Source organism: Peromyscus californicus, unplaced genomic scaffold (genome assembly GCF_007827085.1).
Source record: "Peromyscus californicus insignis strain IS unplaced genomic scaffold, ASM782708v3 Scaffold_3__1_contigs__length_106647218, whole genome shotgun sequence".
Taxonomy (NCBI): Eukaryota; Metazoa; Chordata; class Mammalia; order Rodentia; family Cricetidae; genus Peromyscus; species Peromyscus californicus.
In genome coordinates, this window is record NW_026294551.1 from 50,620,490 (window position 1) to 50,645,082 (window position 24,593).

The 24,593-nt window shown below is 51.9% G+C and overlaps 1 protein-coding gene across 4 annotated transcripts in view; it reads left to right on the plus strand.

Moving 5' to 3' along the window:
- Pitpnm3 (PITPNM family member 3) overlaps window positions 1-24,321 on the plus strand; it is a 92,601-nt gene extending 68,280 nt beyond the window's left edge. For all 4 annotated transcript variants that reach the window (XM_052756252.1, XM_052756255.1, XM_052756254.1 and 1 more), the window contains 12 exons: window positions 369-550; window positions 3,806-3,978; window positions 5,506-5,676; window positions 6,935-7,129; window positions 7,933-8,081; window positions 9,596-9,712; window positions 12,348-12,464; window positions 12,797-12,945; window positions 13,169-13,318; window positions 15,059-15,242; window positions 19,623-19,751; window positions 20,302-24,321. In XM_052756252.1, the coding sequence (XP_052612212.1) occupies window positions 369-550; window positions 3,806-3,978; window positions 5,506-5,676; window positions 6,935-7,129; window positions 7,933-8,081; window positions 9,596-9,712; window positions 12,348-12,464; window positions 12,797-12,945; window positions 13,169-13,318; window positions 15,059-15,242; window positions 19,623-19,751; window positions 20,302-20,607 (2,022 nt within the window). In that variant the 3' untranslated portion in view covers window positions 20,608-24,321. The remainder of the gene's footprint in view (window positions 1-368; window positions 551-3,805; window positions 3,979-5,505; window positions 5,677-6,934; window positions 7,130-7,932; window positions 8,082-9,595; window positions 9,713-12,347; window positions 12,465-12,796; window positions 12,946-13,168; window positions 13,319-15,058; window positions 15,243-19,622; window positions 19,752-20,301) is intronic.
- The last annotated feature ends 272 nt before the right edge of the window (window positions 24,322-24,593 follow it).

Here is a 24,593-nt window from a genome sequence, read left to right on the forward strand (position 1 = left end):
GGGAGAGGATGTGTCTCTGGGTGTCTCTCATAAGAACAGAGAAGCAGGTGGCTCCCCCAGGGAAGGTAGTGCTGGGCTTTCATGTTGTCATTATGATGTCTATGGTACAAAGGGTTATATGGAAATAGCAAGAGCATGTTAGCACAGACCAAGAAACAGGCCGGGAGGAGGCCTAGTAGAGTTTGTCTCCCTAAGTGGTCTATCCCTGTGGCCATAGGAAATGCCCTGTGCCTAAGCTACCCTCCCCGCTACCGCCATGAGCCTTTTGGAAGCATAGTTTCCACATGTTTAGGGGAAGGGGTTCACTTAGGCCCAGGGGAGGAGGCAGGGCCCCAGGGCACATATGATCGCTTTGCTTTCTGCTCAAGGACACCTCTGTGGTGGAGGAGGACTGCGATCTGGCCAGCAGCAAGCGTCTCAGCAAGAGTAACATCGATGTATCCAGTGGAGTGGAGGATGAGGAGCCCAAGAGGCCATTGCCACGGAAACAGAGTGACTCCTCCACCTATGACTGCGAGGCGATCACCCAGCATCACGCCTTCCTCTCAAGGTAACCCTTCTCCAGCTGCTGCCTTCACAGTGTAACAGTATCCATGAGAGTAAGGACCTTGGCTCAGAGTCACCAAGAGAGCCTGTGACCAGGCAGTCATCCCAGACCCTTCCACAGGGGCCCATAGATAGTGGAAATTCTGGAACCAGGGCCACTTGTCCTTGGCTCTGTATCCACACCAGAGAATTTCCTGTTTGTCTCTGCTCTGTTCGACCCTGCAGACACTGGGCATGATCTGTTCCACCTCTCTGGGCTTTGGTTTCCTCTTCTGTGAAAGGATAGGGCTGTCCAGCCGCTTCTTGGCATAGCTTAGAGAACCTAGAGAGGTCACAGATAGTGTACTTGGTGGATTACCCCAGGGGTTCACATTTGTTGTTTCTCGGAGGAGGGAGTGTCACATCACTGGGTCCCAAAGATCTGGGGCCAGCACCCTGCTTTCCCTGTCCTCACATTGGTGTCTTGGACATGACAAACTCCATACACTGTCCTTTCACTTTCTAGAGGAAATGGTTGATGAGCAGCTAAATGAACCGCCTGCACATTGATTCCGATTGAGGGAAATGAGCATTGAATATGAACCCAAACTGGCACTTTTCCTCTCCATTTCTCCCCTTTCCTCTCCTCTCCACCTTCCCTCACTTGCTCCCTAAGTTATAAATATCATGGGTCATCAGAAGAGTGTTTTTTAAAAAACGTAATTTATATATAGTTTTACTTAAAAACAAAGAACCCAAAGCCTCATACTGTGACCTCTCCCTCATATAATTAAAAATACTTGATAAAGATTCCTTTTGTTTGTTTGTCTGTGTTTTTTTTCGGGACAGGGTGTCTCTGTGTAACAGCTTTGGCTGTCCTGGAACTCACTCTGTAGATCAGGCTGGCCTCGAACTCACAGAGATCTGCTTGCCTCTGCCTCCTGAGTGCTGGGATTAAAGACATGTGCCCACCACTGCCTGGCTGGTAAAGATTCTTAATGCACTAAATTTGGGTGAATAACTACTTCCTTAATCTCACTAATGGGATATGTTGTGTTTTTTTTTTCCAGTTCTTTGCAGTTGTAAAAAGCACTGCACTGGACATCTTTAAAAAAAGGATTACGTTTAGTTTTACTCATGTATATGTGTGTCTGTGTATGTATGTGCAAGTACCTGCAGAGGCCAGAAGAGAGCTTTGGATCCCCTGGAGCTGGAGTTAGAGGCGATTGTGAGCTACCTGATGGTGGATGCCGGGGTCTAGTTGTCTGCAAGAGCACAATGCTTTTGACCACTGAACCGTCTCTCCAGCCTTTAGGCTGGAGATCTTTGGGGATAAACATTAATGTATGTGCTAGACTTAAAGTAGTCTTGCCTTGACCATGGCTTTGCATAATACTGTTGCACTCACTTAGGACCAACCATGGTCTGAAAACGTTACCTAGAAAGTTCCAGAAGTAAACCAGTTCAAATTGTTAAGTTGTATGCTCTACAGAGTAGCATGATAAAGTCTCATGCTGTCCTCCTACTCTGGGCACGAATTAATTCTTTGTTCAGCGTGTCCACTCTGTGTGTGCTGCTTCCCTGTTGATCACTTGGCTGCCATCTCAGGTATCACTGTCATGGTACCACAGTGCTTGTGTTCACATGACCCTTGCTTTATTTTGTAATGGTTCCAAGGTTTAAGAGTAGATAATGATGCTGGCGATTCAGATGTGACAAAGAGAAGCTGTGGATGTCCTCTCTAAGGGAAGATGTGAAAGCACAACATTTTGCAAGAGACACCTATATAAGTTTTATTACAATATATTGTTATAATTGTTACATTTTATTATTAACCATTCTCTTAATTGCCTAACATATAAATTAAACTTTATCCCAGGTACTTTAAGTATAGGAAAAAGCACCATATGCAAAGAGTTTGGTACTTTCCAATGAAGTCTTGTGATACGTTCCTGTGGATGAGTGGGGACCTCTGTACTTCCTGGATTCCAGGAGGCGGGATAGGAAGCCTAAGGTTTCCGTGGGTTAAGCTTTGAATGTTAAGGCTCCTCTATCAGATCATCCTCTGGAGGGAGGGTTGTGAGGTGAAAAACCTTAACATTTCTGGTTCATCCTTCAAACATCCTTTAGGAAAGCCCAAATCCAAAGAGTGCCAAACATCTGCCACTTTCAGTAGCGAGCCCAACACAGCCAGGTTGTTGGGTTGTGATGCAGGAACAGATGGCTGTTTCTCTGGTAACTAAATAGTTGGCACAGGTTTAGGGACCATGCTGTACATGAAATATACATGGTTAAACGTTGTCATCGTTGACTGAGAGAGCAGAAAGCAGCGTGAAGCCTGGGTGCCCTGTCTGCATGCTGGCTCACTCCTGAGGGTGGACCCCTCGCCTGTAGCCTTTTGACTGTTACTTTGAAAGGTTGAGTGTTTTAGATGGATTTGCTTTCAGAAGTTGGCTGATACATCATGTCATTCCCCTGCCGTGGTTTAACCTCTGTGCTGTTTCCTGGTGCTTGTTGGAAGGCCAGAGAGGCAGCTTTGGCTTCCGTTAACCTTCAGTGCCCAACTCTGCATCTGTGGCTAAACACAACCTAGATTCTTCAGGGTCTGCTGGGCTCTTGGGATGAGAATGTGGGATCCTGCTCTCAGGCATCTGTCTAGGGGAGTGGGGAGGCCAGGCTGTTTGCACCCGTGTCTGCCTGTTGCCTGGAACATGAGTTATGATAAAAACTGGTGCTGACCATGCCCAGCAGCAGACAGCTGATCCCTGTGCTGGCCAGGATAGGTTCTTCCTGTGGAAAGTACAGGGGCTTTCAGGGTGGCTGTTAACAAACAGCATGAAGAGCCAGGCCTGTCTGTGCAGGACACTCAGGTGCTCTCAGGTGGTCAGCCAGGGTTCAGAAGAAAAGTTGTGGCAGACCCCAGCTACATAGATTGGTGTGTAAGATCGCTTACACATGATGTGTGGCTGTCTGACAGAGCAGAACAAGTCCAAGCGGTGGATGCAGGTGGCCCACAAAGTCTTTCAGACTCACCACCTGGCCCTGTGCAGAAAATGTTTGCTGAACTCTGCTCCAGGCAAATGTTGGCCAGGCCTGGGTGGCTAATGCTTGAGCGTCTCCAGCCTGTGTGGATGATGTCAACATGATTTCTGGTTCTGAGTCCCATTCCAGTGATAGAGGGCTGGGAACCTTGCTCTCAGAATGTAGCGGTGCTGCAGAGTAGACAGACACTCCCATGGTTCTGGCCTTACCTCTGATCTGCCATTCCTCTCTCTGTCAGCATCCACTCCAGTGTGCTGAAGGATGAGGCCGAGGTTCCTGCAGCTGGCACGCCCCAGCTCTCTGAGGTCAGCCTGGGTCGCTTTGACTTTGATGTGTCTGACTTCTTCCTCTTTGGCTCACCCCTGGGCCTGGTCCTGGCCATGCGGAGGACAGTGCTGCCTGGGATAGATGGTGGGTATGGTCAGGCCAATGGCTCGGGGGATCAAACTGGTGGAGTGGGAGGATGGACAGAGTGATGGAGGCGGGGTAGATGCAGAGAAATGATTGCAGCTGGGCGAGAGGACAGGCAGCTTCCCTAGGTGGGGCGGCGGTGAGGCGGCTTGACAAACTTCACTCTCCCTTCCATGTGCCCTGAGGTTACTTGCTCCTCTGTCATGTCCCATGAGAACATAGGCCACACACATTTACCCTATCCCAGCAAACCCTCCCTCCCTGTCCCCAGCAGACCTCCTGCAGCCAGATAGGTCTCAGAACCTCTCTATCCAAACTGGCACTGGTGCCTTTGCCCATGTAGCGTCTGAAGCCTAAAGCTCTTTTCAGCTCCTACAAAGCAGATCATGATGCCGTCTGACCAGCCTGGGCCGTACAGACAGACAGTCTGAGGCCGGGAGTTCAGGCTGTCATTCATTGCTCGCTGCTGAGGCTCTGAAGTGAGGAGTTGTACTGAGGCAAGGCAGAACTTATGGCCACTCTCAGTGTTGCAGAGGAGCTGCGGGGCTTCCTTAAGTGCAGCAGACTCAAGCCCTTGACCCCGGACAGTTGGCTGGCAAGGAGACGCCTGCTGGCCAGTGAAGGAAGTGTTCCACCTGCTCTGACTAACTAACATTGAGAGCACCGAATCAGGGGGCCACTGACCTGTCTGAAGGGGCTTGGATTGGCTTCATAGATCCGCTCGTGACTGAGTGTGGTTAGAGGAACTGAAAGAAGTCTCCCAGTGTGAAGACTGTAAATATTAAAAGGAGTAATATTGTGACTATTAAAAGGAAATATTCAAATAGTAAAAGGAAGGCCTGGTATTCTGAAGAAAGGACTCTTTGAACACAGAGGAAGGAAAGCAGCAAGCTTACAGATGTTCACCAGGGTGGCAGTGCTGGGTGTCTACAATGGTGCCCCTAGGTGGGGCAGATTGGTGAGGCCTTCAATGCCAAACTGGGCATTTTGTTTCTGGGTACTGTGATGGCTAGTTTTCTGTCAAATTGACACAAGCTAGATTCATCTGAGAGGAGGGAACCACAATTGAGAGAGTGACTCCATAAGATTGGCCTGTAGGCAAGACTGTGGAGCATTTTTATAACCGATGATTGATGTGGAAGGGCCCAGCTCATTGGGGGTGGTCCTGTCCCTGGGCAAGGTGGTCCTGGGTGTATAAGAAAGCAAGCTGAGTAAGTCAGTAAGCAGCATTCCTCCATGGCTTCTGCTTCAGTTCCTGTCTCCAGGTTCTTGCCTTGAGTTCCTGCCCTGACTCCCCCCAGTGATGGAGTGTGACCTGAGAGTAAGATGAAATAAACCCTTTCCTCCCCAAGTTGCTTTTGGTCATGGTGTTTTATCAAAGCAATAGAAACCCTAGCTAAGATTGGTAGCAAAGACCCAGGGGAGGTTCTTGAGCAGGAGAGAAGGCTACTCAAGGCTGCATTCCAGGGAGCCCTTTAGAGCCATTAGAAGGGGGCTTCTACATGTGTCTTCTTCCTGCTCACCCAGGTTTCCAGATGCGTCCTGCCTGTAGCCAGGTCTACAGCTTCTTCCACTGTGCGGATCCCTCAGCCTCACGGCTTGAGCCACTGCTGGAGCCCAAGTTCCACCTGGTGCCTCCTGTCAGTGTGCCTCGCTACCAGAGGTTCCCCCTCGGCGATGGACAGTCTCTCCTGCTCGGTAGGTCCTGGGGCTGTGAGAGTGTGCTGAGTTGGAGGATGGTAGGTTCTGGGAATGTTCTTTCTGGCTCAGCCTCTCAAGCTGTCAGCTATGAAGTGGATCATGGGGACAGGGCTATGCTGTTAGAGGACTGGGCAGGAAGCCAGCTGGCTCTGGAGTAGCTGCTTATGCCAGGGACCGGCTCTGTGCCAGGCATCTTGGTGCCAGGGCTTTGCTCACCTCATACCCCAGCAGGCTCCCATTTGAGCTTCTATGGCTAAGGCTGGAATAACAGTGGGGTTGTTGACCCTGAAGGGCAAGTGAAAGGTACATTCCTAGTGCTGTTTCCCAGTACCCATCTCATATCCTGCAAGGACACATCAGAGAGTGTGTCATCCTGGTAGGATTCATGGAAGGGGTGGCCTTTGGCCAAGGGCCTGGAGGAGGGGTGTGTTTGGATAGGTAGAGAGGCATTGTAGGGACAATAAGAGCAGGTCAGGTGAGTTTAGAGAAAGACAGTGGCTTCTAGGTTCAAAAGGAGTATGTATGTGACTGGGGATATGGCCAAAGGCAGGTCTGGAATGGACAGCCAGGCACTTGGCAATCAGAGTCTCGGCTCCATAGCTCCATATCGCCATTGAGGAAATCCAGCCTAATCCTTTTCAGAGGTTTGGGCTGGAGATGAGACGATACTATACCCGTGATTCATTTCAGGGTTAAAACTTACCCTTCCTTGTCCTTCATCTCAAAGGGATATATTTGTCTAGGACTTCCATGAGGAAGTAAGGCGCCAAAGCTCCGTTCTGTTACCTTGAATGCTCCCTCCAAAAAGGGGATCCCCCAACTTAGAGGTTTCTTCCCCTACCCCCATCCTCCAGCTTGCAGGCTGGAGTGATTTCCATCTATTTTCACCTATGCCTCTGTGGGTCATGGGAGGAATTTGGTGAGAGAGGGTATTGTTAGGCATCACATCATGACTTCAGCTAGGCCTTAAGGCCCAACTTCCAGAATTCTCTGTAGCTTTTGGGTGATAGGGTGATGCTGAGATCCCTACTCACATCTATATTACTCACAGTTTAATAAGAGGTGAAACTTAACAATGTACTATGCTGGTGTGTGTGTGTGGTGGTGGTGGTGGTGGTAGTGGGTTCTGGTGACCTGCTAAACCTAGGCTGGCTTCTCTGCATTTCCAGTCTCTTGCCCAGCTTAGGGCTGGCACTAAGTAAGCCACTCTGTTGGAGACTCAATGCTTGCCCTGACCTTGCAATTCCCCCTCCAGCTGATGCCCTGCACACCCACAGCCCCCTATTCCTGGAGAGCAGCTCCTGGGGAAGTCCCCCGCTTCTGGATGCCCCTGCCTCACCCCTTCAGGCCCCAAGATTCCAGCACTCAGGACGGAGGCTAAGCGAAGACAGCTCCCATAGCGACAGCTCAGAGTCCTCGGACAGCCTGGCACCTATGGGAGCCTCCCGCAGTGAGTGAGGTCCTTTTGGGGCCCGGCCTGCATTTGAGGGACCTTCCCTGGGTGGTGATGGGTTCACAGCAGGGCTACTGTGGGCAGGCTCTTGGGTTGGGAGGATCTGTGGAAGAAGTCGTGGTGACATTCCTGTCTTTGGGAAAAGGGGTGGTGATGGGGGTATGAGGGGCTGGAGGGAGGGCTGATTGGGTTTCCCACTGAGTCCTCACTGATTTCCTAGACTAAGCTCTGACCCAGGATAGAGCCCCAAATATACCATAGCTAGAGCTATGCTCTCCTCCCCCACCCCTCCACATCCCCAAACTCAGTACTAGGTATTAAGCCTAAGCCACACGCTAGGCCAACACTAACAGCGAAGCCTCATTTCCAGCCTTTGAGTCTGAGTTCTGATTTTGAACGGAACTTTGACCTCTGACCACGGCCCATTGAATTTTGACCTCGTAGTCTTGACCTTTGACCCTATACAGGCCTCTGATCTTTTGATCATGCGCTAAGCCCTGACCCCTGCAGGCGCAGACTGATTCCTAGCCTTGGAGAGAGCTCCTGGGAAATTACTGTGGAGCTGCACCGTGGGGTACCACTCTGTCTCTGAGGGCCTGGTGCTCCTTCTTGAGACTAGCTGGGAGCCCCGTGTCTTAGTGGAGGGTGATTAGAAGGGCTGGTGAAAGGGCAGGAGTCCCCTCCCCAACCAGTACATTCAGGGCTGGTGCTATGGCCCCAAGTTTGTTGGTGCATCTCCGCTGAGTCTGTGCCAGCTGGCTTTTGGCCATTCTGTCCTCACCTCCTTCTTGGCCCCACAGTCACAGCCAAGTGGTGGGGAGCCAAGAGGATTGACTACGCCCTGTACTGTCCTGATGTCCTCACCGCCTTCCCCACTGTGGCCCTTCCCCACCTCTTCCACGCCAGCTACTGGGAGTCTACCGATGTGGTCGCCTTCATCTTGAGACAGGTACTGTTTCTCCCTTATTGGGCCCAGCCTATTGGCCTCTCTAGGGAATCCCAGCATTCTCCTGGGGTCACATGGAGCAGTTGGCCTCTATTTGACATGCTGAGAAAGCACTGGGGCCACTGATGCTTCAAGAACACCAACTCTCTAGATAATTAATTGAAACCCACAGAGGGAGCCATGCCTATGTGTCAACATGGAGGCTGGAGAAAGGCATGCCTGGTATCTCGGAGTCTCAGTGACTTTGTCTTTAAAAAGGAATGGCAGGAAAGCCAGAACCTGGAGGTAGGAAGACATAGAGTTGGGAGCAGTCCTGAAGGTCTGGTGTGGTATCACCTGGGTATGACAGGGATGTGAGTAAGGAGGAGCTATCTATCAACTGACCCATGCTCTGAGAAGGAAGCTTTGGGGCTATTGTTAGGGGGTCCAAGAGAGGAGCTTCGGAGTCCCCGGGAAGCAGACATAGTATAAGAGCCCCACCTGGTGCCAAGGGGTGGTGACATGTGGGTTCTAGTGGCAGTACTTACTGAGGTCTGAGCTGAGGGAAACGACCAGCTAAGTAGCCATGTCTTCCCACTGAGTAACCATGAGAGCCATTTCCTAGGACTTTGGCAGAGTGGAGCTGGGCTGGGGCAGTCAAGGCTGTGCTTCTGAGGAGTGAGACACATGGTAGGTGCTGGGGGTAGTGAGTTTGGAGCTTGGAGAAATGATCAGGACTGGAGATGAACAAGTAGCTGTCATCAGACCTTGGTTGGTCTTGAAAACTCATAAGGATGCTTACATGGTCACCAGAGAAAGCAGTTCAGAGACAAGTCTGGAGCTCCCCAGAGACCCAGGGAAGACCCATCTGAAGGGGTGGAAGAGGTCATCCCCATAGGTTGGAAGAGAATCTTGAACAAGTAGACAGGTGTGATGGAAGTTCCAGGGACATAGCGAAGTGGCTTCAGTGGCGTGCTGGGCACAGAACTGTTGGGGTGGACAGAGGAGAGGAGGTAGGTGGGGAAGTAGAGATGGAGTGCAGAAGTCTCATGGAGAACTTGGTGCCATGGAAAAGGCATGAGGGTCTCCAATGAGAGGGCATTTTTATATGAGATGAGCTGTGGTAGGCGTTTGGGGATGTTAAAGAGAATGACCCAGCAGAAAAGGTCTAGACCAGAGAAGGGAGGGCTGCTGAAGCAATGGCCTTGAGAAGGTGATAGGGCTGAGTCAGGGCTCCAGCTGACCTTAGGTAAAGGTCACCTGCAATATAGGAGGGAAGGCAGAGAGCAAACAAATGCTAGTTAGGTAGCCGCAAGATTCAGGCATGAAGGTCAGAGGCTGCCCCCAGAGCAGAGCCACCAAGTGGACAGTTCTCTGGCTCCAGCTGTCCAGACAGGTAGGAAGGGAGACAGCTCCCAGGGCCCCAGCAGGGTCCAGGTGATGTTGTAGGGAGGCCAGAAGCAGGGCTTGGCTGACTACTGTCCTGGGAGGCCGAGGGTCGAGAACATGCTACCAAGCCCCTCCTCGCTTTTGGCTAGGTGATGCGTTATGAGAGCGCAAGTGTGAAGGAGAGCACTGGCCTGGACCCCACGGCTCTGAGCCCCACTAACCCCCGTGAGAAGTGGCTGCGCAAGCGGACCCAGGTCAAGTTGCGGGTAAGATCTTGCTACAGTTGTGTCTGTTGGAGAGGTGACCTTGGGAGTCTGGGCAGCCATGTACCAGACAGGAACTTTGGTTTCCTGGTAGGGCTCTTCTCTACTCCAGCTGGGCTGAGTGCTTCTATCAGGGAGCAGGTGTGAGTTGGTCTCCCAGGGTCTGGCTCCACCTGGAGGTCCAGGGCTCTGGGGATGGTAAAAGCAGGTCAGTTGTGGAATGATTGCTCCATGCCAGGCTTCTGAAGACGTGGACTTGACATAGATAATCTTTCCTGCGCCCCAGGTCCCTGAGCCATTGAGTAGGGATGGGGGTGATCCTTGCCACAACAGGATATACACGTCAGGATGAAGATGGCAAGGATTGCCAGGGCAGATCACACGAGGCTTCTCTAAAGACGGGGCTCCCCTGTATGGTCTTGGGGGACAAAGGGGAGTCTGGAGGCATTCATTCGCTTATTCTCTCAGCCAACTGCCATCGCTGCCTACTCTGCTTCAGTCTGCCTGTGGGGATGATGTGCAGGCTGAGAGTATATCAGCACAGCGGTGCTCTGGTGAGCAGTTCCACTCTGGTGAGAAAACATCGAGCATGGATCCTAAAAACAGTCCTAAAAGGCAGAGTGACTAATGCTTCATGAATCAACGGTTTTGTGCATGAGCACACTCGTTGTGATATGATTCACCTATCCCATAATCCAGCCATTTACAGTGTCAAATTCGTGGATTTTAGCGTATCCACAGTTGTATGCGACCAGCTCCACCTCCCCCCACAGTCAGTTTTAGAACATTTTCATCATCACATAAAGGAAACCCCTTTCCCCGCAACTCTGTTCCCTTCTCCACTGTCCCTGGCTCTTCCCTGAGTGGCCAACCAGTCATCTCATGGTGGTCTCTGGTGTCGAGACTCAGCTATTCTCGACATTTCATGTAAATGAAGTCACATATGTGTTTCTGTCTTCCTTCTTTCACTTAGCATGTTTCCAAGGTTCACCCATGTTGTGTCCATGTATAGCAACTCGTCTCCTTTTCCTGACTGGATGCTATTCAACTGTATCCATATGTTCTGTTCATCCAGTTGTCAGTTGAAAGGCATTTGGGTTATTTCTACCTGTTGGCTGTTTTGAATAATATTGCTTTACGTATTCGTCCACGCAGTTTGTGTGGGCATATATTTTCATTTTCTTTGGGTACAGATGGGGAGTGGCGATTCTATCCTTAATCTCTTGAGGAACTACCCTACTGCTTTCCACAGTGGATGCCCCATTTTATTCCCACCAGCAGTGTCTGAGGGTTCTGATTCTGGCACATCCTCAGCACAGCGTCCACTGTTGTCTGTGTCTTTGACTCTGGGTATCTTCGTGGGTGAGGATCCCCACTGTGGCTGATTGCCCATTGCACATGCTTATTTCCAAGAACCCATCTATCCTCTTCAGTGACCCCCATAAAGGAACCTCCAATCCCATGCTAGAGCAGGTCCTGTGATGGGTTTCTCTCAAGGATTCGTGTCAATGAGTTCTGCTGAGTTTTTTTTTTGTGTGTGTGTGTGTGTGTGTGTGTGTGTGTGTGTGTGTGTGTGTGTGCTGAATCACATGGCTTTGCAAGCTGAGAGGAGGTGGAAATCACGTCTTTGGGGAGCCAATAGATATAGTAGGATGGAGGTGAGTCTGCTGCTAGGGGATGGGCTGAAGTTTAGAAACAAGGGGAATGTCAGGACAAGAGGGTGGAGGAAGAGCCCCAGGAAAACAGAAAGCAGAGGCGCTTCTGCCAGGCTTGGCTCGGTGTGCTGCACTCAGGGTTTGGACTTCAGTGGAAGGTGTGGGATGCTGCCTAGGTAGGATCAGATCTGTGCCTTGTAAAGGCAGAAGATCTATCAGGAGGCAGCTCTGAAATACAGAGATCCATTAGGAATCTTCTCTCAGAGTCCAAATGCAACAGTTGTGGGTGTGGCACACACAGAGACTTGACCGGTATGAAGTGAAAAGGTCACCAGATTGAGGGGCTAGGGTCCCCAAGGTTAGCCTGGGGGTGGTGGATAGTTGGGAGCTGACACAGGACTTGGAGCTGCAGAATGAGTGGGGCAGAACTGAAAGACAAGGATACCGAGGCAGCAAAGGAGGAAATGACTCACCATCCAGGACATTGCCCTGACTATCCTGACTATCCTGTGTGGGGCTCAGGCTTCAGGGAAAGGAGACCTGGGTGGCAGTCAGCCGATCAGTGCGTATGCTCTGGTCAGGCTCACAAGCTTGCCTGTGTTACTCTTTCTGTTCTTGTGTATTTGAAAATTTCCACTAAAAAAGGACACATGGTAAATGGCTGTTTATGCAGAAGAAAGACCCAAAGGTGACTGGGTAGTTTCCAGCCCGGGAATCTAAAAACAAATGACAGCTGTAAAGGCCAGTTGTCACTTCAGGAGGTGTGCAGACTCAAGAGCATGGGGCGCACCTCGGTGGGCAGCCTAAGACACGGTTTTGGTAACTCATGGGCTGTTTCTGGAATCGTCATGCAGGCAGCTCATGGGACACCTGACTCAGTGGGTCCATAGTCCAGAAGCCGTCCTTACAAGGCTCTAAGGATCAAGCAAGAGTGAGCCTTGTCTGCAAAGGCTGAGCCGGGTTGTTTCTTTCTGTCCTTGCAGAATGTTACTGCAAACCACCGTGCCAATGATGTAATTGCTGCTGAAGATGGCCCCCAGGTCCTGGTGGGGCGCTTCATGTATGGCCCTCTTGACATGGTGGCTCTAACTGGAGAGAAGGTACCCAGGGTTGAGCATCTCCTTGGCTCACCTGTGCCGCCCCCTTCCCCCCCCCCCCGACTCATAGCACCCCAGGGCAGAAAGGATAATAGTAGGAACAGTGCTGGAGCACAAAGCAGGCAGCCCTTTCCCTGCCCAGCAGATCAACGAGGGGTAAGGGGAACTTGGCATCCCCAAAAGAGGTGGGGAAGCCTGTGTGGCCACCACTTGGAAGGGAGGGTTGTAGGAAACTCTAGGATATAGCAGACAGGAAGCTATGTCTGTTGTTTGGGCTGTCAAGCATGTGGTCCTTCAGCCTTCAGCAGGTCCCTCACTTCCTTCACTGGCTGCAGGTGGACATCTTGGTGATGACAGAGCCATCGTCAGGCCGCTGGGTCCACCTGGACACAGAGATCACCAACAACAGTGGCAGGATCACATACAATGTGCCCCGGCCCCGGCGCCTGGGGGTTGGTGTCTACCCTGTAAAGATGGTGGTAAGGTAGGACCAGGGTGTGTGTGTGTGTGTGAGGTTCTCATGGTGGGCTTTTGAGGGGGCCTCTCCCATCCAGGCTGGAAGACAGAGTTTTTTTTTCTGTTTACATGGAGAGAGGAAAAGGGAAGAGACCACCAGCCATAGTATCAGGAGACACTACCCAGAACCTGGGCCCAACCAAGACTGACTGATTTCAGCGGCAGGCTGACCTCAGGCTGATGCTTTTCAGGGGTGACCAGACCTGTGCGATGAGCTACCTCACGGTGCTGCCCCGAGGCATGGAGTGTGTTGTGTTCAGCATTGACGGCTCCTTTGCGGCCAGTGTGTCTATCATGGGAAGTGACCCCAAGGTCCGGCCAGGGGCAGTGGATGTTGTTCGGTGAGTGTTACCTCTCTTAAGGAAGGTGTCTCCCCAGGGCAGGAGCCTGCAGCTTTGGGGGAAGTGCATTAGTCTCCCCTCCCCCCACAGCTTTCTTTAGGACGTCTGTAGATCTCTGGGCCTAGGCACTGCAAAGTTCTGGCTTTATCTCTAGGAGTCATTCACTGGGAATCTCGGGGAGATCAATCCCATTTGTAGACTTGAGCTCATTCATTTGTTCCTACCTCCTCTTCTTCTCTTCTCCTGGGCATCCTTTCACCTTTTCTCTGGGGTCAGCTCCAGACCAGGCGCTGGCTTGGGGTCTGCTGTAAAGGTTGCTGCTGGTGGGAGAATCTGAGACCAGCGGAGGAGAATAAACCAGGGATGAGAAATAGTCATTAGTGGCATTAGAGGCTTAGAGCCCAAGAATGGACAGAAATTGGGGGGCGGGCACTGGGAGTTTGTGGCAACTGGGGTAGTAGGGACTACCCTGCCTTGCTCAGGGAGAGAAGCTGGGCAGACTTTGGGGTTCTGGAGAGACAGTTGTCTTCAGCTGCTTTATGGCTCTGGAGGAGAGATCCTGCACAGCCCACTGGGAGGGTTGGCTGGTATATCCCACAGCGGAGATGGGAGCTGTGCTCTCTCCCTCTGTGACTCCTCCTTCCTTCCACACAGTGCTGCCTCACCTAGTTAGTTGCCAGAAGCTGCTTTCTATTAGTCTCACAGAGGGCCCGCCTGCCTGCCTGCCTGCACAGATCCCATCTGCCTGGGGGTCCCCCTGGGAACTTCCAACATCTCTGTAACACCTGCATTGCGCATCTTCGCATCTTCCCAGATGGTCTTTAGAAAGCCCAATCTGTGGCAGCCAGTTGGGGGCTAGCTAGTGCCCCCCAGGTCTGGGTTCATCTGTATCTTGGGCCATCCATGGAAAACAGAGTAAAGAACTGATTGTACCTGGGAAATGAGGAGAATTTCCTCCTGGAAGGGGGATCCTGAAGGATGAAGATATAGACAGGCAGCGGAGGGTCCAGAGCCAGGAGCACAGGGGTGGCAGAGCAGCCCTATGTGGATAGGGAGATTCTACTCATCAGGGCAGAGCCCAAGGGTAGAGGGAAGCCTTGAAATATTACTTCAGCACTAGGGAGCCAGGCATGGTTTCAGGAAAAGGAGCAGCAGGGTTGGTTGGATTTGTGGTTTGTAGAAATTGCCATGAAACTGTCAAGGATGATAATGAAGCCAACTCTGGGTTTAGGACTAATGCCTTTATCCTTGGAATAACCCATCCTATAGATGGGGAAACTAAGCGCGTGAGAGAGAGAGAGAGAGAGAGAGAGAGAGAGAGAGAGAGAGAGAGAGAGAGAGAGAGACAGAGACAGACAGAGACAGAGACACAGAGAGAGATTAGTTCAAGGTTTCCAGAGGGAAAGTGGCCACCAACAACTTTTGTAGTCCATGGGAAAGACGGGACAGAACTAAGTACCAGGCACTGAAGGTGGGCTCAAAGCCTCTGGCCTGGGCGTATTGGAAGTTTTCTTGTTAGTGGAGAAGGCAGAAGCAGGGGAGGTAACAGTGAGGAACCAAGTCGGGTCAGTTCTCACGGGCCATCTTGAGGAAATGTACACCACTCACCCACCGGGAGCAAGGACTTGAGAGCCCCCTTACCATTACTGCTGGATTCTCCAGAGGGCAGCAGCAGTCAGGACAGGGGCAGCGGGCGGCCTGCAGGGGGCCGAGCTGGACCCAGGAATGCCATCTCGCCAGGCACTGGCAGGACCTGGGCTACATGATCCTTTACATCACGGGGCGGCCGGACATGCAGAAGCAGCGGGTAGTGTCGTGGCTGTCCCAGCACAACTTCCCACAGGGCATGATCTTCTTCTCGGATGGACTCGTGCACGACCCGCTGAGGCAGAAGGCCATCTTCCTTCGCAACCTCATGCAGGAGGTGAGTGTGGGACTGGGGCGGGACTGCAGCCACACCCACTAGAAGCCCAGGGAGGAGTTAGCTCTGACCCTCTCCACCCTCTTTCCAATCCCAGGGGGCTGGGCATCAGGATCCTCTGCTAGTGTAGGGAAGCACATTTTGTTGGCAGAGTGCGTAGCTCTCACTAGGCCGTCTTAACAGACCTAGGAGGCAGGTGTTAATCTTCATTGACAAATATTCATGCTTTATCTTCTCCTGACTCCAAGACTTAAATTCTTGTCTCTATATCTGGTTATTCCTTCAATAGATATCCCAGTGCCTATTGAGACATTTCAGGCTTTGTTGTGTTCCTCCCTGCCTCGTGCTGGCATTTCTAGCCTGCCTTCCTGAATCTGTCGCCTAGAGCTGTGATTCTCCAGCCGCACCTAGGAATCAGTTAAAAAGTCAGATTCCTAGGCTTAGCCAGACAGCAGAAACCCTGGGAGGAGGCTGGGGCATCTTTGTGCAAAGCCCTCCATGAAGTCCTACCCTGTGGGGTTGGGAGTGGGGGGCAGTGAATGGGGGGAGAGAGAGACAGAGAGAGAGAGAGAGACAGAGGGGGAGAGAGAGACAGAGGGGGAGAGAGAGACAGAGACAGAGAGACAGAGACAGAGGGAGAGAGAGAGACAGAGGGAGGGAGAGAGAGAGAGAGAGAGAGAGAGAGAGAGAGAGAGAGAGAGAGAGAGAGAGAGAGAGAGAGAGGCTGACTCACAGATGGAAAGCAGGAATAGACAAATGAAAATTATACGAGTTCAAATTTCAGTGTCCATAAATAAAGTTTTATTGGCACACAGCCAAGCTCATCTGTTTATGTATTGTCTGTGGCTGCCTTTATGATGCAGTGAAAGAGCCGAGTCAAGTTGCTGTGGCAGAGCTCAAAGCCTAAAATATTTACTATTTGGCTTTTCAAAGAAAAAGTCTGCCAATCGCTGATCTAGAGAAAGAAAGGCATGTAAATTGACAATTACTGGTGTGTGGCAGAAAAAGGGCAATATTGGCAAACAGAGGAGAAAGGACTTAGGTTCGCCTGGGAAAGCCTGAGCGGATTCTAGTAGGTAATAACTTCTGGGCTTAGTCTTGACATATGAGTACGCGCTGTCAGGTAGACAATGTGCTGGACCCAGGGAAATACAAAGAGGTTAAGATGGACGTGAAATCAAGCTTTATTTGGGAATAGCTCTATGGGAGGATGCATGTGCCATGGTGGTTTATGGGACCAATCAAAGAGGTTGAGGCGAGGGGGATTTTTAAAGGCAATAATGGAGGAGGATGACAAAATATATCCTAAGGCAATACCGTTTGGCTGTAACAAGTAATAAATACGACGACCTCAGTCTGAGGGTGAACGGACAGTTGCTGAGCGAATATTCTTGGAGAAGTACTGCTTGTGGGAGATTGCTGTCGACTTCTTAAAACTTAATTTTTATATTTTAGACCAGACTTCACTGTGTAACCCTGGCTTGCCTGGGACTCCCAATGTAAACCAGGCTGGCCTCAAACTCACAGAGATTCATCTGCTTCTACTTCCCACGTGCTGGGATTAGGGACGTGTGCCACCATGCCTGGCCACTGCAGGCTTTTGTGTAGGGTTGTGTTCCTGACAGATTGTGTGTGTGTATGTCAGTGTGTGTGTGTGTGTGTGTGTGTGTGTGTGTGTGTGTGTGAGAGAGAGAGAGAGAGAGAGAGAGAGAGAGAGAGAGAGAGAGAGAGAGAGATTATCAGGCCATCATGAATGTGAATACCTCCTTCATAATCTCTTGGCTTGGTGTTTTTCATGGGGTTGACCTGAGTAATTCCATTATGATTTTCACAACTTTCACCAGATGCTAAGGTGCAGGGGTGAGAAATAGCCTGGGATGTTCTCAGAGCTGAAGGAATACAGGATGGGGGTATGTGTAGGCAGGGTCAGATCAAGGACAGGTGGGAGCTGAGACCATAGAGATCATGAGGGACCCAAGCTTGGTAGGTTTTAGAAACCCTGGAAACTAGATCAAGATCTTGGGCTCTCTGCTGAGGGCAGTGTGGAGCAATGGGGAGGTTTGGAATAGGCAGTGGCAGCATCTAATTTGGGTTTTAGAAAGATCCCTCTGGCAGCTCACTGGAGAACACACTGGCAAAGTGAAGGAGGAAGGGTAGTCAGGAGGCTGTTACTGCAGCAAGAACAGAAGACTAGGATCCAGACAGTAACAATAGATGGAGAGAAAGGCATTCACAGTCAGGAGACTCAGCAGGTAGCATTGTCAGGACTTGGGAATGGTTGATTATGGTCAAGGAGCTCTCAGTTGTCCTGTTGCATGACCAAGAGAGATCAGGGTGCCATTGGGTTTATTTGTGTTGTTCAAGATGTCTCTCCAGGGTCTGGGGTAATGATGACACACAGTAGGTGCTCAATAAGTGCTAGTAGCATGAGTATGTAAATGAATAAAGGGATGAAATGAGAAGGGATACAGGAGGAGGATCAGACAGGGAGAAGATGAGGTCAGATGTGGACATGAGGTGGCTGATGGGTCCATGGATCATGAGTCATGTGAGTCCCAGCACATGGATCAGGGCAGTAGCCTGGACTGTAGGCCTGGAGATGAATCAGTGGAGCTGTGTGGGGAGGCAGGCACCACCCAGGAGTGGTTGGAGCCAGGTGAAGCCATGCCGTGCTTCTGAGAGCAGGGTGAAAGGCCGACTGAAAACAGGGAGGACAGGCGGAGAGGAAGAGGGCCAGGACAGGAGAGTTTCAAGCAGCAGGCCCTTTCTTGTGAAAGTGACAGCTGTCTTCTAGCTGAAGCCTGGCCAGTGGATAACCTTGGGGTGAAAAGGACACCTCTGAAGGCCAAGGGGATAGAGAGATAGGATAGAGCGTGAAGGTGGGTCTCAACCTGGAACAGGTTGTAAGGGTGGGAGGCAGCAGGCTCTCCATGGGTACAATACGTTCATCACCTTTCTTTCTGTCCTGTGACAGAAACCTGAGAAATCGACCTGAGGGAGGAAAGGCTTTTTGGCTCATGGTTTCAGAAGTGTCAGTCTGTGGTCGCCAGCTCTATTGCTGTTGGCCTGAGGTGGAGGTAAAATACAGTGGTGGGAGTGGGTAGCAGAAGAAAGCTGCTTGCCCAGTGGTGGCCGGGAAACAGAGCAAGCCAGGGCCAAGCTTCCTCGGACTAAACTTTACCTAAGTCCATCCCACTACGAACTCATCAGTGGATCAGCCCCATCGATGAAGTTAGCACGCATTAACTAGTCACCTCTCCATGGCATCACCAACTGGGGGCCAGGCTTACCGCACATGTGCCTATAGGGTACACTTCCTATTCGAATCGTAGCTGATAGTGCCGTCCTAATGATGACCGTGCATTTGAAAGGAGGGAAACTGCAGCTCAGACTTAAGTCCCCTGTCCTAGTTAAGGTAACTAGTGCTGTGATGAAACACCATGACCAGAAGCAACTTGGGGAGGAAAGGGTTTATTCAGCTTACACTTCCACATCACAGTTCATCACTGATGGAAGTCAGGACAAATTCAAACAGGGCAGGAACCTGGAGGCAGGAGTTGATGCAAAGGCCATCGGGGCATGCTGCTTACTGGCTTGCCCCTCATGTCTTGCTCAGCCTCTTTTCTTATAGAACCTACCAGCCTAGGGATGGCACCACCCACCATGGGCTGGGCCCTCCCCCATCAATCACTAATTAAGAAAATGTGCTACAGCTGGATCTTATGGGGACACCTTCTCAATGGAGGTTCCGTCCTTTCAAATAACTCTCGCTTGTGTCAAGTTGACATAAAACTAGCCAGCACACCCCCAGTGAACTTGGTGGGACAAAGGGTGACATTGATAGGGGACACACAGTGAGAGCAGGTGGGTAGTGAACACCACCTGTGGGTAGGTGGGAGATTAAGGCAATTAGCTGAAAGAAAGCACCCCTAGGACAAGGAGGGCAAATCTCTAAATTGGGTCTGGACTTTTGGGGAGCTCAACAGACCACCTCTCTGGAGGCAGGGGCACATGGCTAGCCCAGAGCTTGTCTCCAGTTTGGGGTCCATAATGAATAAACCTGGAACTTAACTTCCTTATCCACAAAGGGACACTTGGCCCCACCGTGGGAGGTGTGTGGGGTGGGCAGGTAGATGTGTGGGGGTAGGGGGGTTGCGACTGGGTAATGGTGTCAGCAAGTAATGTAGTCATAACCTGGTAGAGCCACAGAGCTCCACCTGAGATCTAATGTGAGGTACTGGGGCAGGAAGGGGCAGTCATCTGCGGGGGTGACTCTTAGCAAAGGGGGACTGATGGCTTGGTGTCTGAGTGCAGATGAAGGGTTCCCCCAGCAGGGTCTCCCTAGGTCTTCCTCCCTCTTCACCTGCTTGTTTTGGGTTTCAGTGCTTCATCAAAATCACTGCGGCCTACGGCTCCACGAAAGACATCTCCGTCTACAGTGTGCTGGGCCTCCCTGCATCCCAGATCTTCATTGTGGGCCGGCCCACCAAGAAGTACCAAACCCAGTGCCAGGTGTGTGAGGGCCAGGGAAGGAGTCGGGGGCAGCTCCTAATCATTCAGTTACTTCCTAATCATTCAATTACTCCGCTCATTCCTTCTTTTGCTCATTCATTTATCTCTATTGAGCAATGCCTTGGGCCAGGCCCCCTGCTGAACGCAGGGGCGAATCCGAGTGTAATGGCATCTGGGGGAAGGGGAAATGGCAATGACTGTTTATAGCAAAGCAAGTGCCATTCTGAATGACAGAATGATGGGGCCCTGGAGATGAGCTGCAAACCTAGACTCCAGGACAAAGCTGGCCTCCAGGAAGGGGGTGGGGGTGGGGGGCGGACGACCAAGGGCAGTCAGAAAGAGCTGTTGTGCCGTTCTGGGGTTGTGCCAGAATGCAGGGTACAGACAGAGGTGCTCAGTGGCCCACGGGAACCCTAGAACTGTAGTAAGCCTCCCTGTTACTGCTTTTGGGGCTCGGAGAAGCTGCAGACTCTCTTGGAGGATGCCCCAGGGAAGTGGCGATGTTGGGGGACAGGGTCAGATGCTAGCCTGATGCTTGTCCCCTCCACAGTTCCTGAGTGAAGGCTATGCCGCACACCTGGCGACACTGGAGGCCAGCCACCGCTCGCGCCCCAAGAAGAACAACTCGCGCATGATCCTGCGCAAGGGCAGCTTTGGATTGCACGCGCAGCCGGAGTTTCTGCGCAAGCGCAACCACCTGCGCAGGACCATGTCTGTGCAGCAGCCGGACCCACCTGCCCCCAACCCCAAGCCCGAGCGGGCACAGAGCCAGCCCGAGTCCGACAAGGACCACGAGCGGCCGCTACCTGTGCTCAGCTGGGCGCGTGGGCCCCCCAAGTTCGAGTCGGTGCCCTGAGGGGTGGGCGGTGCTCAGAACAGTAGGGGCAGCTAGGCGGCCTGCAGGGAAGGGAAGGGTTGCCTTCTCCCTGACACAGGCGTTTTCCTGCTTTTTCCCTCCCGTGTCTGTCCAGCAGTGTCCGACCAGAGCAGGGAGGGACCTTGCCCTGACATTGGGGAGCTCTCTGGGCTGCAATGGGGTGAAATCCAGGGTGTCTCAGTGCAGCCGCCTGTGACATGCCTGTGCCCACAAGCCAGAGTCAGGGGTGATGTGTGAATGTGACCCTTGGGCCAAGCCTGCCTGTGCCCAGTGTTTGGGTAAAGTCGACGACCATCTTTTCGAGTCCTGAGGTTTCTGTAGCCGCGCTAGGCAGGCTCACACTAGGGAAGCCCCCAGCGCTGGGTAGACGGCCAGACAGGTGTTTGCCTCCGGCAGGCCGCTTGCAGGCACAGCAACTAGACTGTATGTAGAAGAGTGAGTGGCGTTTGTGCCTGCCTTCCTTGTGACATCCGGGGCACCACTTGGGGACTGGCTGTCTTACGACACAGTGAGATCACTTTGTGGGAGCGGATATTCCCTGGGTCCAATCTATGTATGTGGAGTCTGTCCACAGCCCTGGGGACCGGGTCTGGTGCTGACTGTCTTGCAGCTGTACTTCGTTCCCCTTCTTGTTCTCTGTATCTTTATTCTCCTGTGGCCCTTGAAGACAGATGTTCCTCTTCCTTGTGCACTTCCCTGAGAGGCAGCAGGCCACCGACTCTGGCCTGAGTTGGTCCGGCTGTGTGCCCTGAGTCCTATAGCATATCCTCTTTGGGCCCTGCCGTTTTCTGTAACTAGAAGGGGCCTCCTGGCTGAGATGGGTACTGGGTTTGACTCCTAGGCTGTCCAGCATTTCTGCTCTCTGGGGGCTTTGCAGAATGCCCAGTGGGCCTCCTCCTCCTCCTCCCATCCCTCCCCACCCTGGGAGAGGGATTCTAGGGTGGGGCTGAAAGGGAGCCTAGTACCTCAGAGGAAGGAAGCTACTATTTCATGGAGAACAAACTGGTTTGTGTACACTGAGGGGAAAAACAAACAAACAAAAACCCACTTCCTTCCACCAACAAAGGGGACCACATGGCTGCCCCTCCCGTAGCTCTGCTCAGACTGACTTTTTTCTTTGGGTTTCTGGAATGCATGGGGCTGAGAGCTTGGGCTCTTGGAGGTTCATGGAATATTGGCTCAAGCCGTTGTATTCTCTTCCCCTCTCTGGCCACTACGTTTGGTTTGAGCCTAGAACCTCCTCTATGGTAGTCAGACCCCTTGGGTGGTGACAGGGGGTGTTTCTTTGCTGCCAAGTCCTTGGCCTTGGCACAGTCTCCCCTTGCTCCCTGGCCCGGGCTGATACCTGTTGTATGGCCTCCTGGGTGTCTTAGGGGCCCCTGAGGCCAGAGCCAAACATCTGTGTACACAGCAGGCACTTGTCAGCTCAGTGTCGCTTCTGTTCAATGTCTACCTCTTGCAGCTCCCATGCAGCCTGTGGTGGCTGCTGATGGGGGTGGCTGGCACCGTGTTGTGAGTTGCCCAGCAACTCACTTGGGCTAGAGGGGGTGTGGGCTCCCAGGACCCACCCTGCTTTTTCCACTTAAATGTCTTCTCCAGCCTGCCAGCCAGCTCCCGTTCCCTCTGCCCACCCCAGCCTGCCAGCCAGCTCCTGTCCCCTCTGCCCACCTCAGCCTGCCAGCCAGCTCCCGTTCCCTCTGCCCATCCCATCCCATCCTATCTGCCAGCTCTTCCACTGCACCATCAGCACTGTATCTGGCAAACCAAACCCATCACTGCCAAGGCGGTTGCCGAGAGGGCAAGGAGGTATGGGACCAGCTTCAGCTTCCTCTTTCTGTCCCCCCTCCTAGAAGTTCATACCTGCCCTGCTTCCCACCATTCCTCTTAGAGGTTCATACCTCCCCGCCTCATTCTTGCCTATCTTTTGGCACCAGCTCATATGGCATAGCCACCTTAATTGCAGTCCTTCCCCCTAAACACTGTGGTTGGAGCTTGGCTAGACCCGATTCTGATTCTTTCCCAGCCCTTCATCTCCTCTCAGCGGGAGCCACCAAGTCTAACTTTCAAATGAGAACCCCAGTCCGAGTCAATGTGCAAGTGGGGGAACCCCCAGGGAGATTGGAGCCAGTGACAGGGCTCTGTGGCTCAGAGCCAGCCAGAGGCCCCATCCCCCTTTTGCTAGAGCCCCACATTGGGGCTTGGGTGACCCCTTTTGTGAGGTGCCGCTGGTGTACAGGTGTTGCGCACACCACCCTAGGAGCTGTGGCCCGTGGTGTGTGTGAAGTATGCACTCGCCGCTCTGTTGAGTGAACAGCTCGGTATTGCTTCCTGGCAACCGTACTCCGCCTGCGTGCTTTCTGCTCGTGCTCTGTTGAGTTAGGTCAGAGACAAAAGGAGCCGATTCCTAGTGCTCTTCGGAGGGGAGTGTGGTCGCCCCCTCTAGTAGTTCTGTGTGACACCCCATCTAGCTGTTTTCTAGCGACCTCTAGCTCCTGGTGTGCCTGCTCTCCAGCTGCTGGAAACATGTTCCTGCTTGACCAAAGTTCTCGTATCTGAGTGGCATGTTTGTTCTTCCTGTGTGGTGGCTGTCCTGACCTGGCTGAGGGATGCCGGACACCTTCCTTTATCCCCTGTCCTGTTGTGGGTTGCTGGAGTCTGCTCTTTCAGCCTCATGCCCCTCACCCCCAAAGACTGACCCTTCTCGGAAGCACCACAAGATATTTTTTAAAAAATAAATTATTTTCATGCATTCAGACAAACAGCCTTCCTGCCTGGGTGCTGGGCTACAACAAATGTATCTGAACCCCAGTATTCCTGAGATTGGGGTGGTTCTCTGAAGGAGGGAAGGCTGTATCTAATGGTTTTTAAACTGTACTTTGGGCACTTTGCAGCCCAGAGCTGCGCCCCAGAAGTATCCTGCAGACGAAACATGGCACCTATCTTTAATTGAAGAGTGGGCCCCGCCAGACCGGTGCACCCGGGTCTGGAAGAAGTGCCACTTTTGCAGGCATACTCTGCACCCAGCTCAGGTGAAGCCCCACCAGGGAGGGCACCCTGACTGTAGGAGCCTTGCAGTTGACCCCGCCTTAAACAACAACTTTCCAGCGGAATCCCTGGGGTTCCATTCCAAGTGCTCTGGAAATTAAAAAAAAAAAATCCCTTTTTCTTTCCCTTCTGGGCTAGGGAGGAATTTCTTATACACCCAAGTTAAGTGTTTAGTACAAGTAGCAAAGCCTGGCTGAGGTCTGATCTTGCTGGAAACTAATGGACGTTGGAAGGAAGTCAGAATTTGACTCTACCCTGCGGTGGCTCAGACGAGGTGGGGGACAACAAGGAGCGGTAGACACAGTGGCCAGCGTGGGACATGCCCCCCTCAGACCCAGACCCACTGTCCTCTTCTCTGTTTACTCAGTGGTGGCAGCCAGTCTGACCCTGTCTGCGGTCTGCCTGTCCCTGTGTGTAACTTCCAGTACTCTCTGTGATGGCTGGTTCTTGATAGAAAAGGCTTATTATAGTCCTCATGGCTGCCTTGTACAAAATCCGTTAGAAAAGAACATGTAAAATATCCAATTTCTAACCAGACAAAAACAGCATTATGGAATTAAAAGATTTTTACAATTGGTCTTGATTTTGATGTGAGCTGTTTTTAACTCTGAAACGTTGTCACTTAAATAAAAACCTTATTTGCCTTTAGGATGTGCTTTGTTTTGGGCTACGACATTGAAAAAGCTTTTATTTTTATTTTATGTGCATTGGTGTTTTGTCATGGGTGTTGGGTCTCCTGGAACTGGAGTTACAGACAGTTGGGAGCTGCCACGTGTGTGCTGGGAATTGAACCCGGGTTCTCTGGAAGAGCAGCCAGTGCTCTTAATCACTGAGCCATTTTCTTTCACTCTGATTCTCTCCGAGAGAAGAACAGGAGCAGAGGGGATGGGGGACACAAAGCTGAGCTCCAGACCCATGAC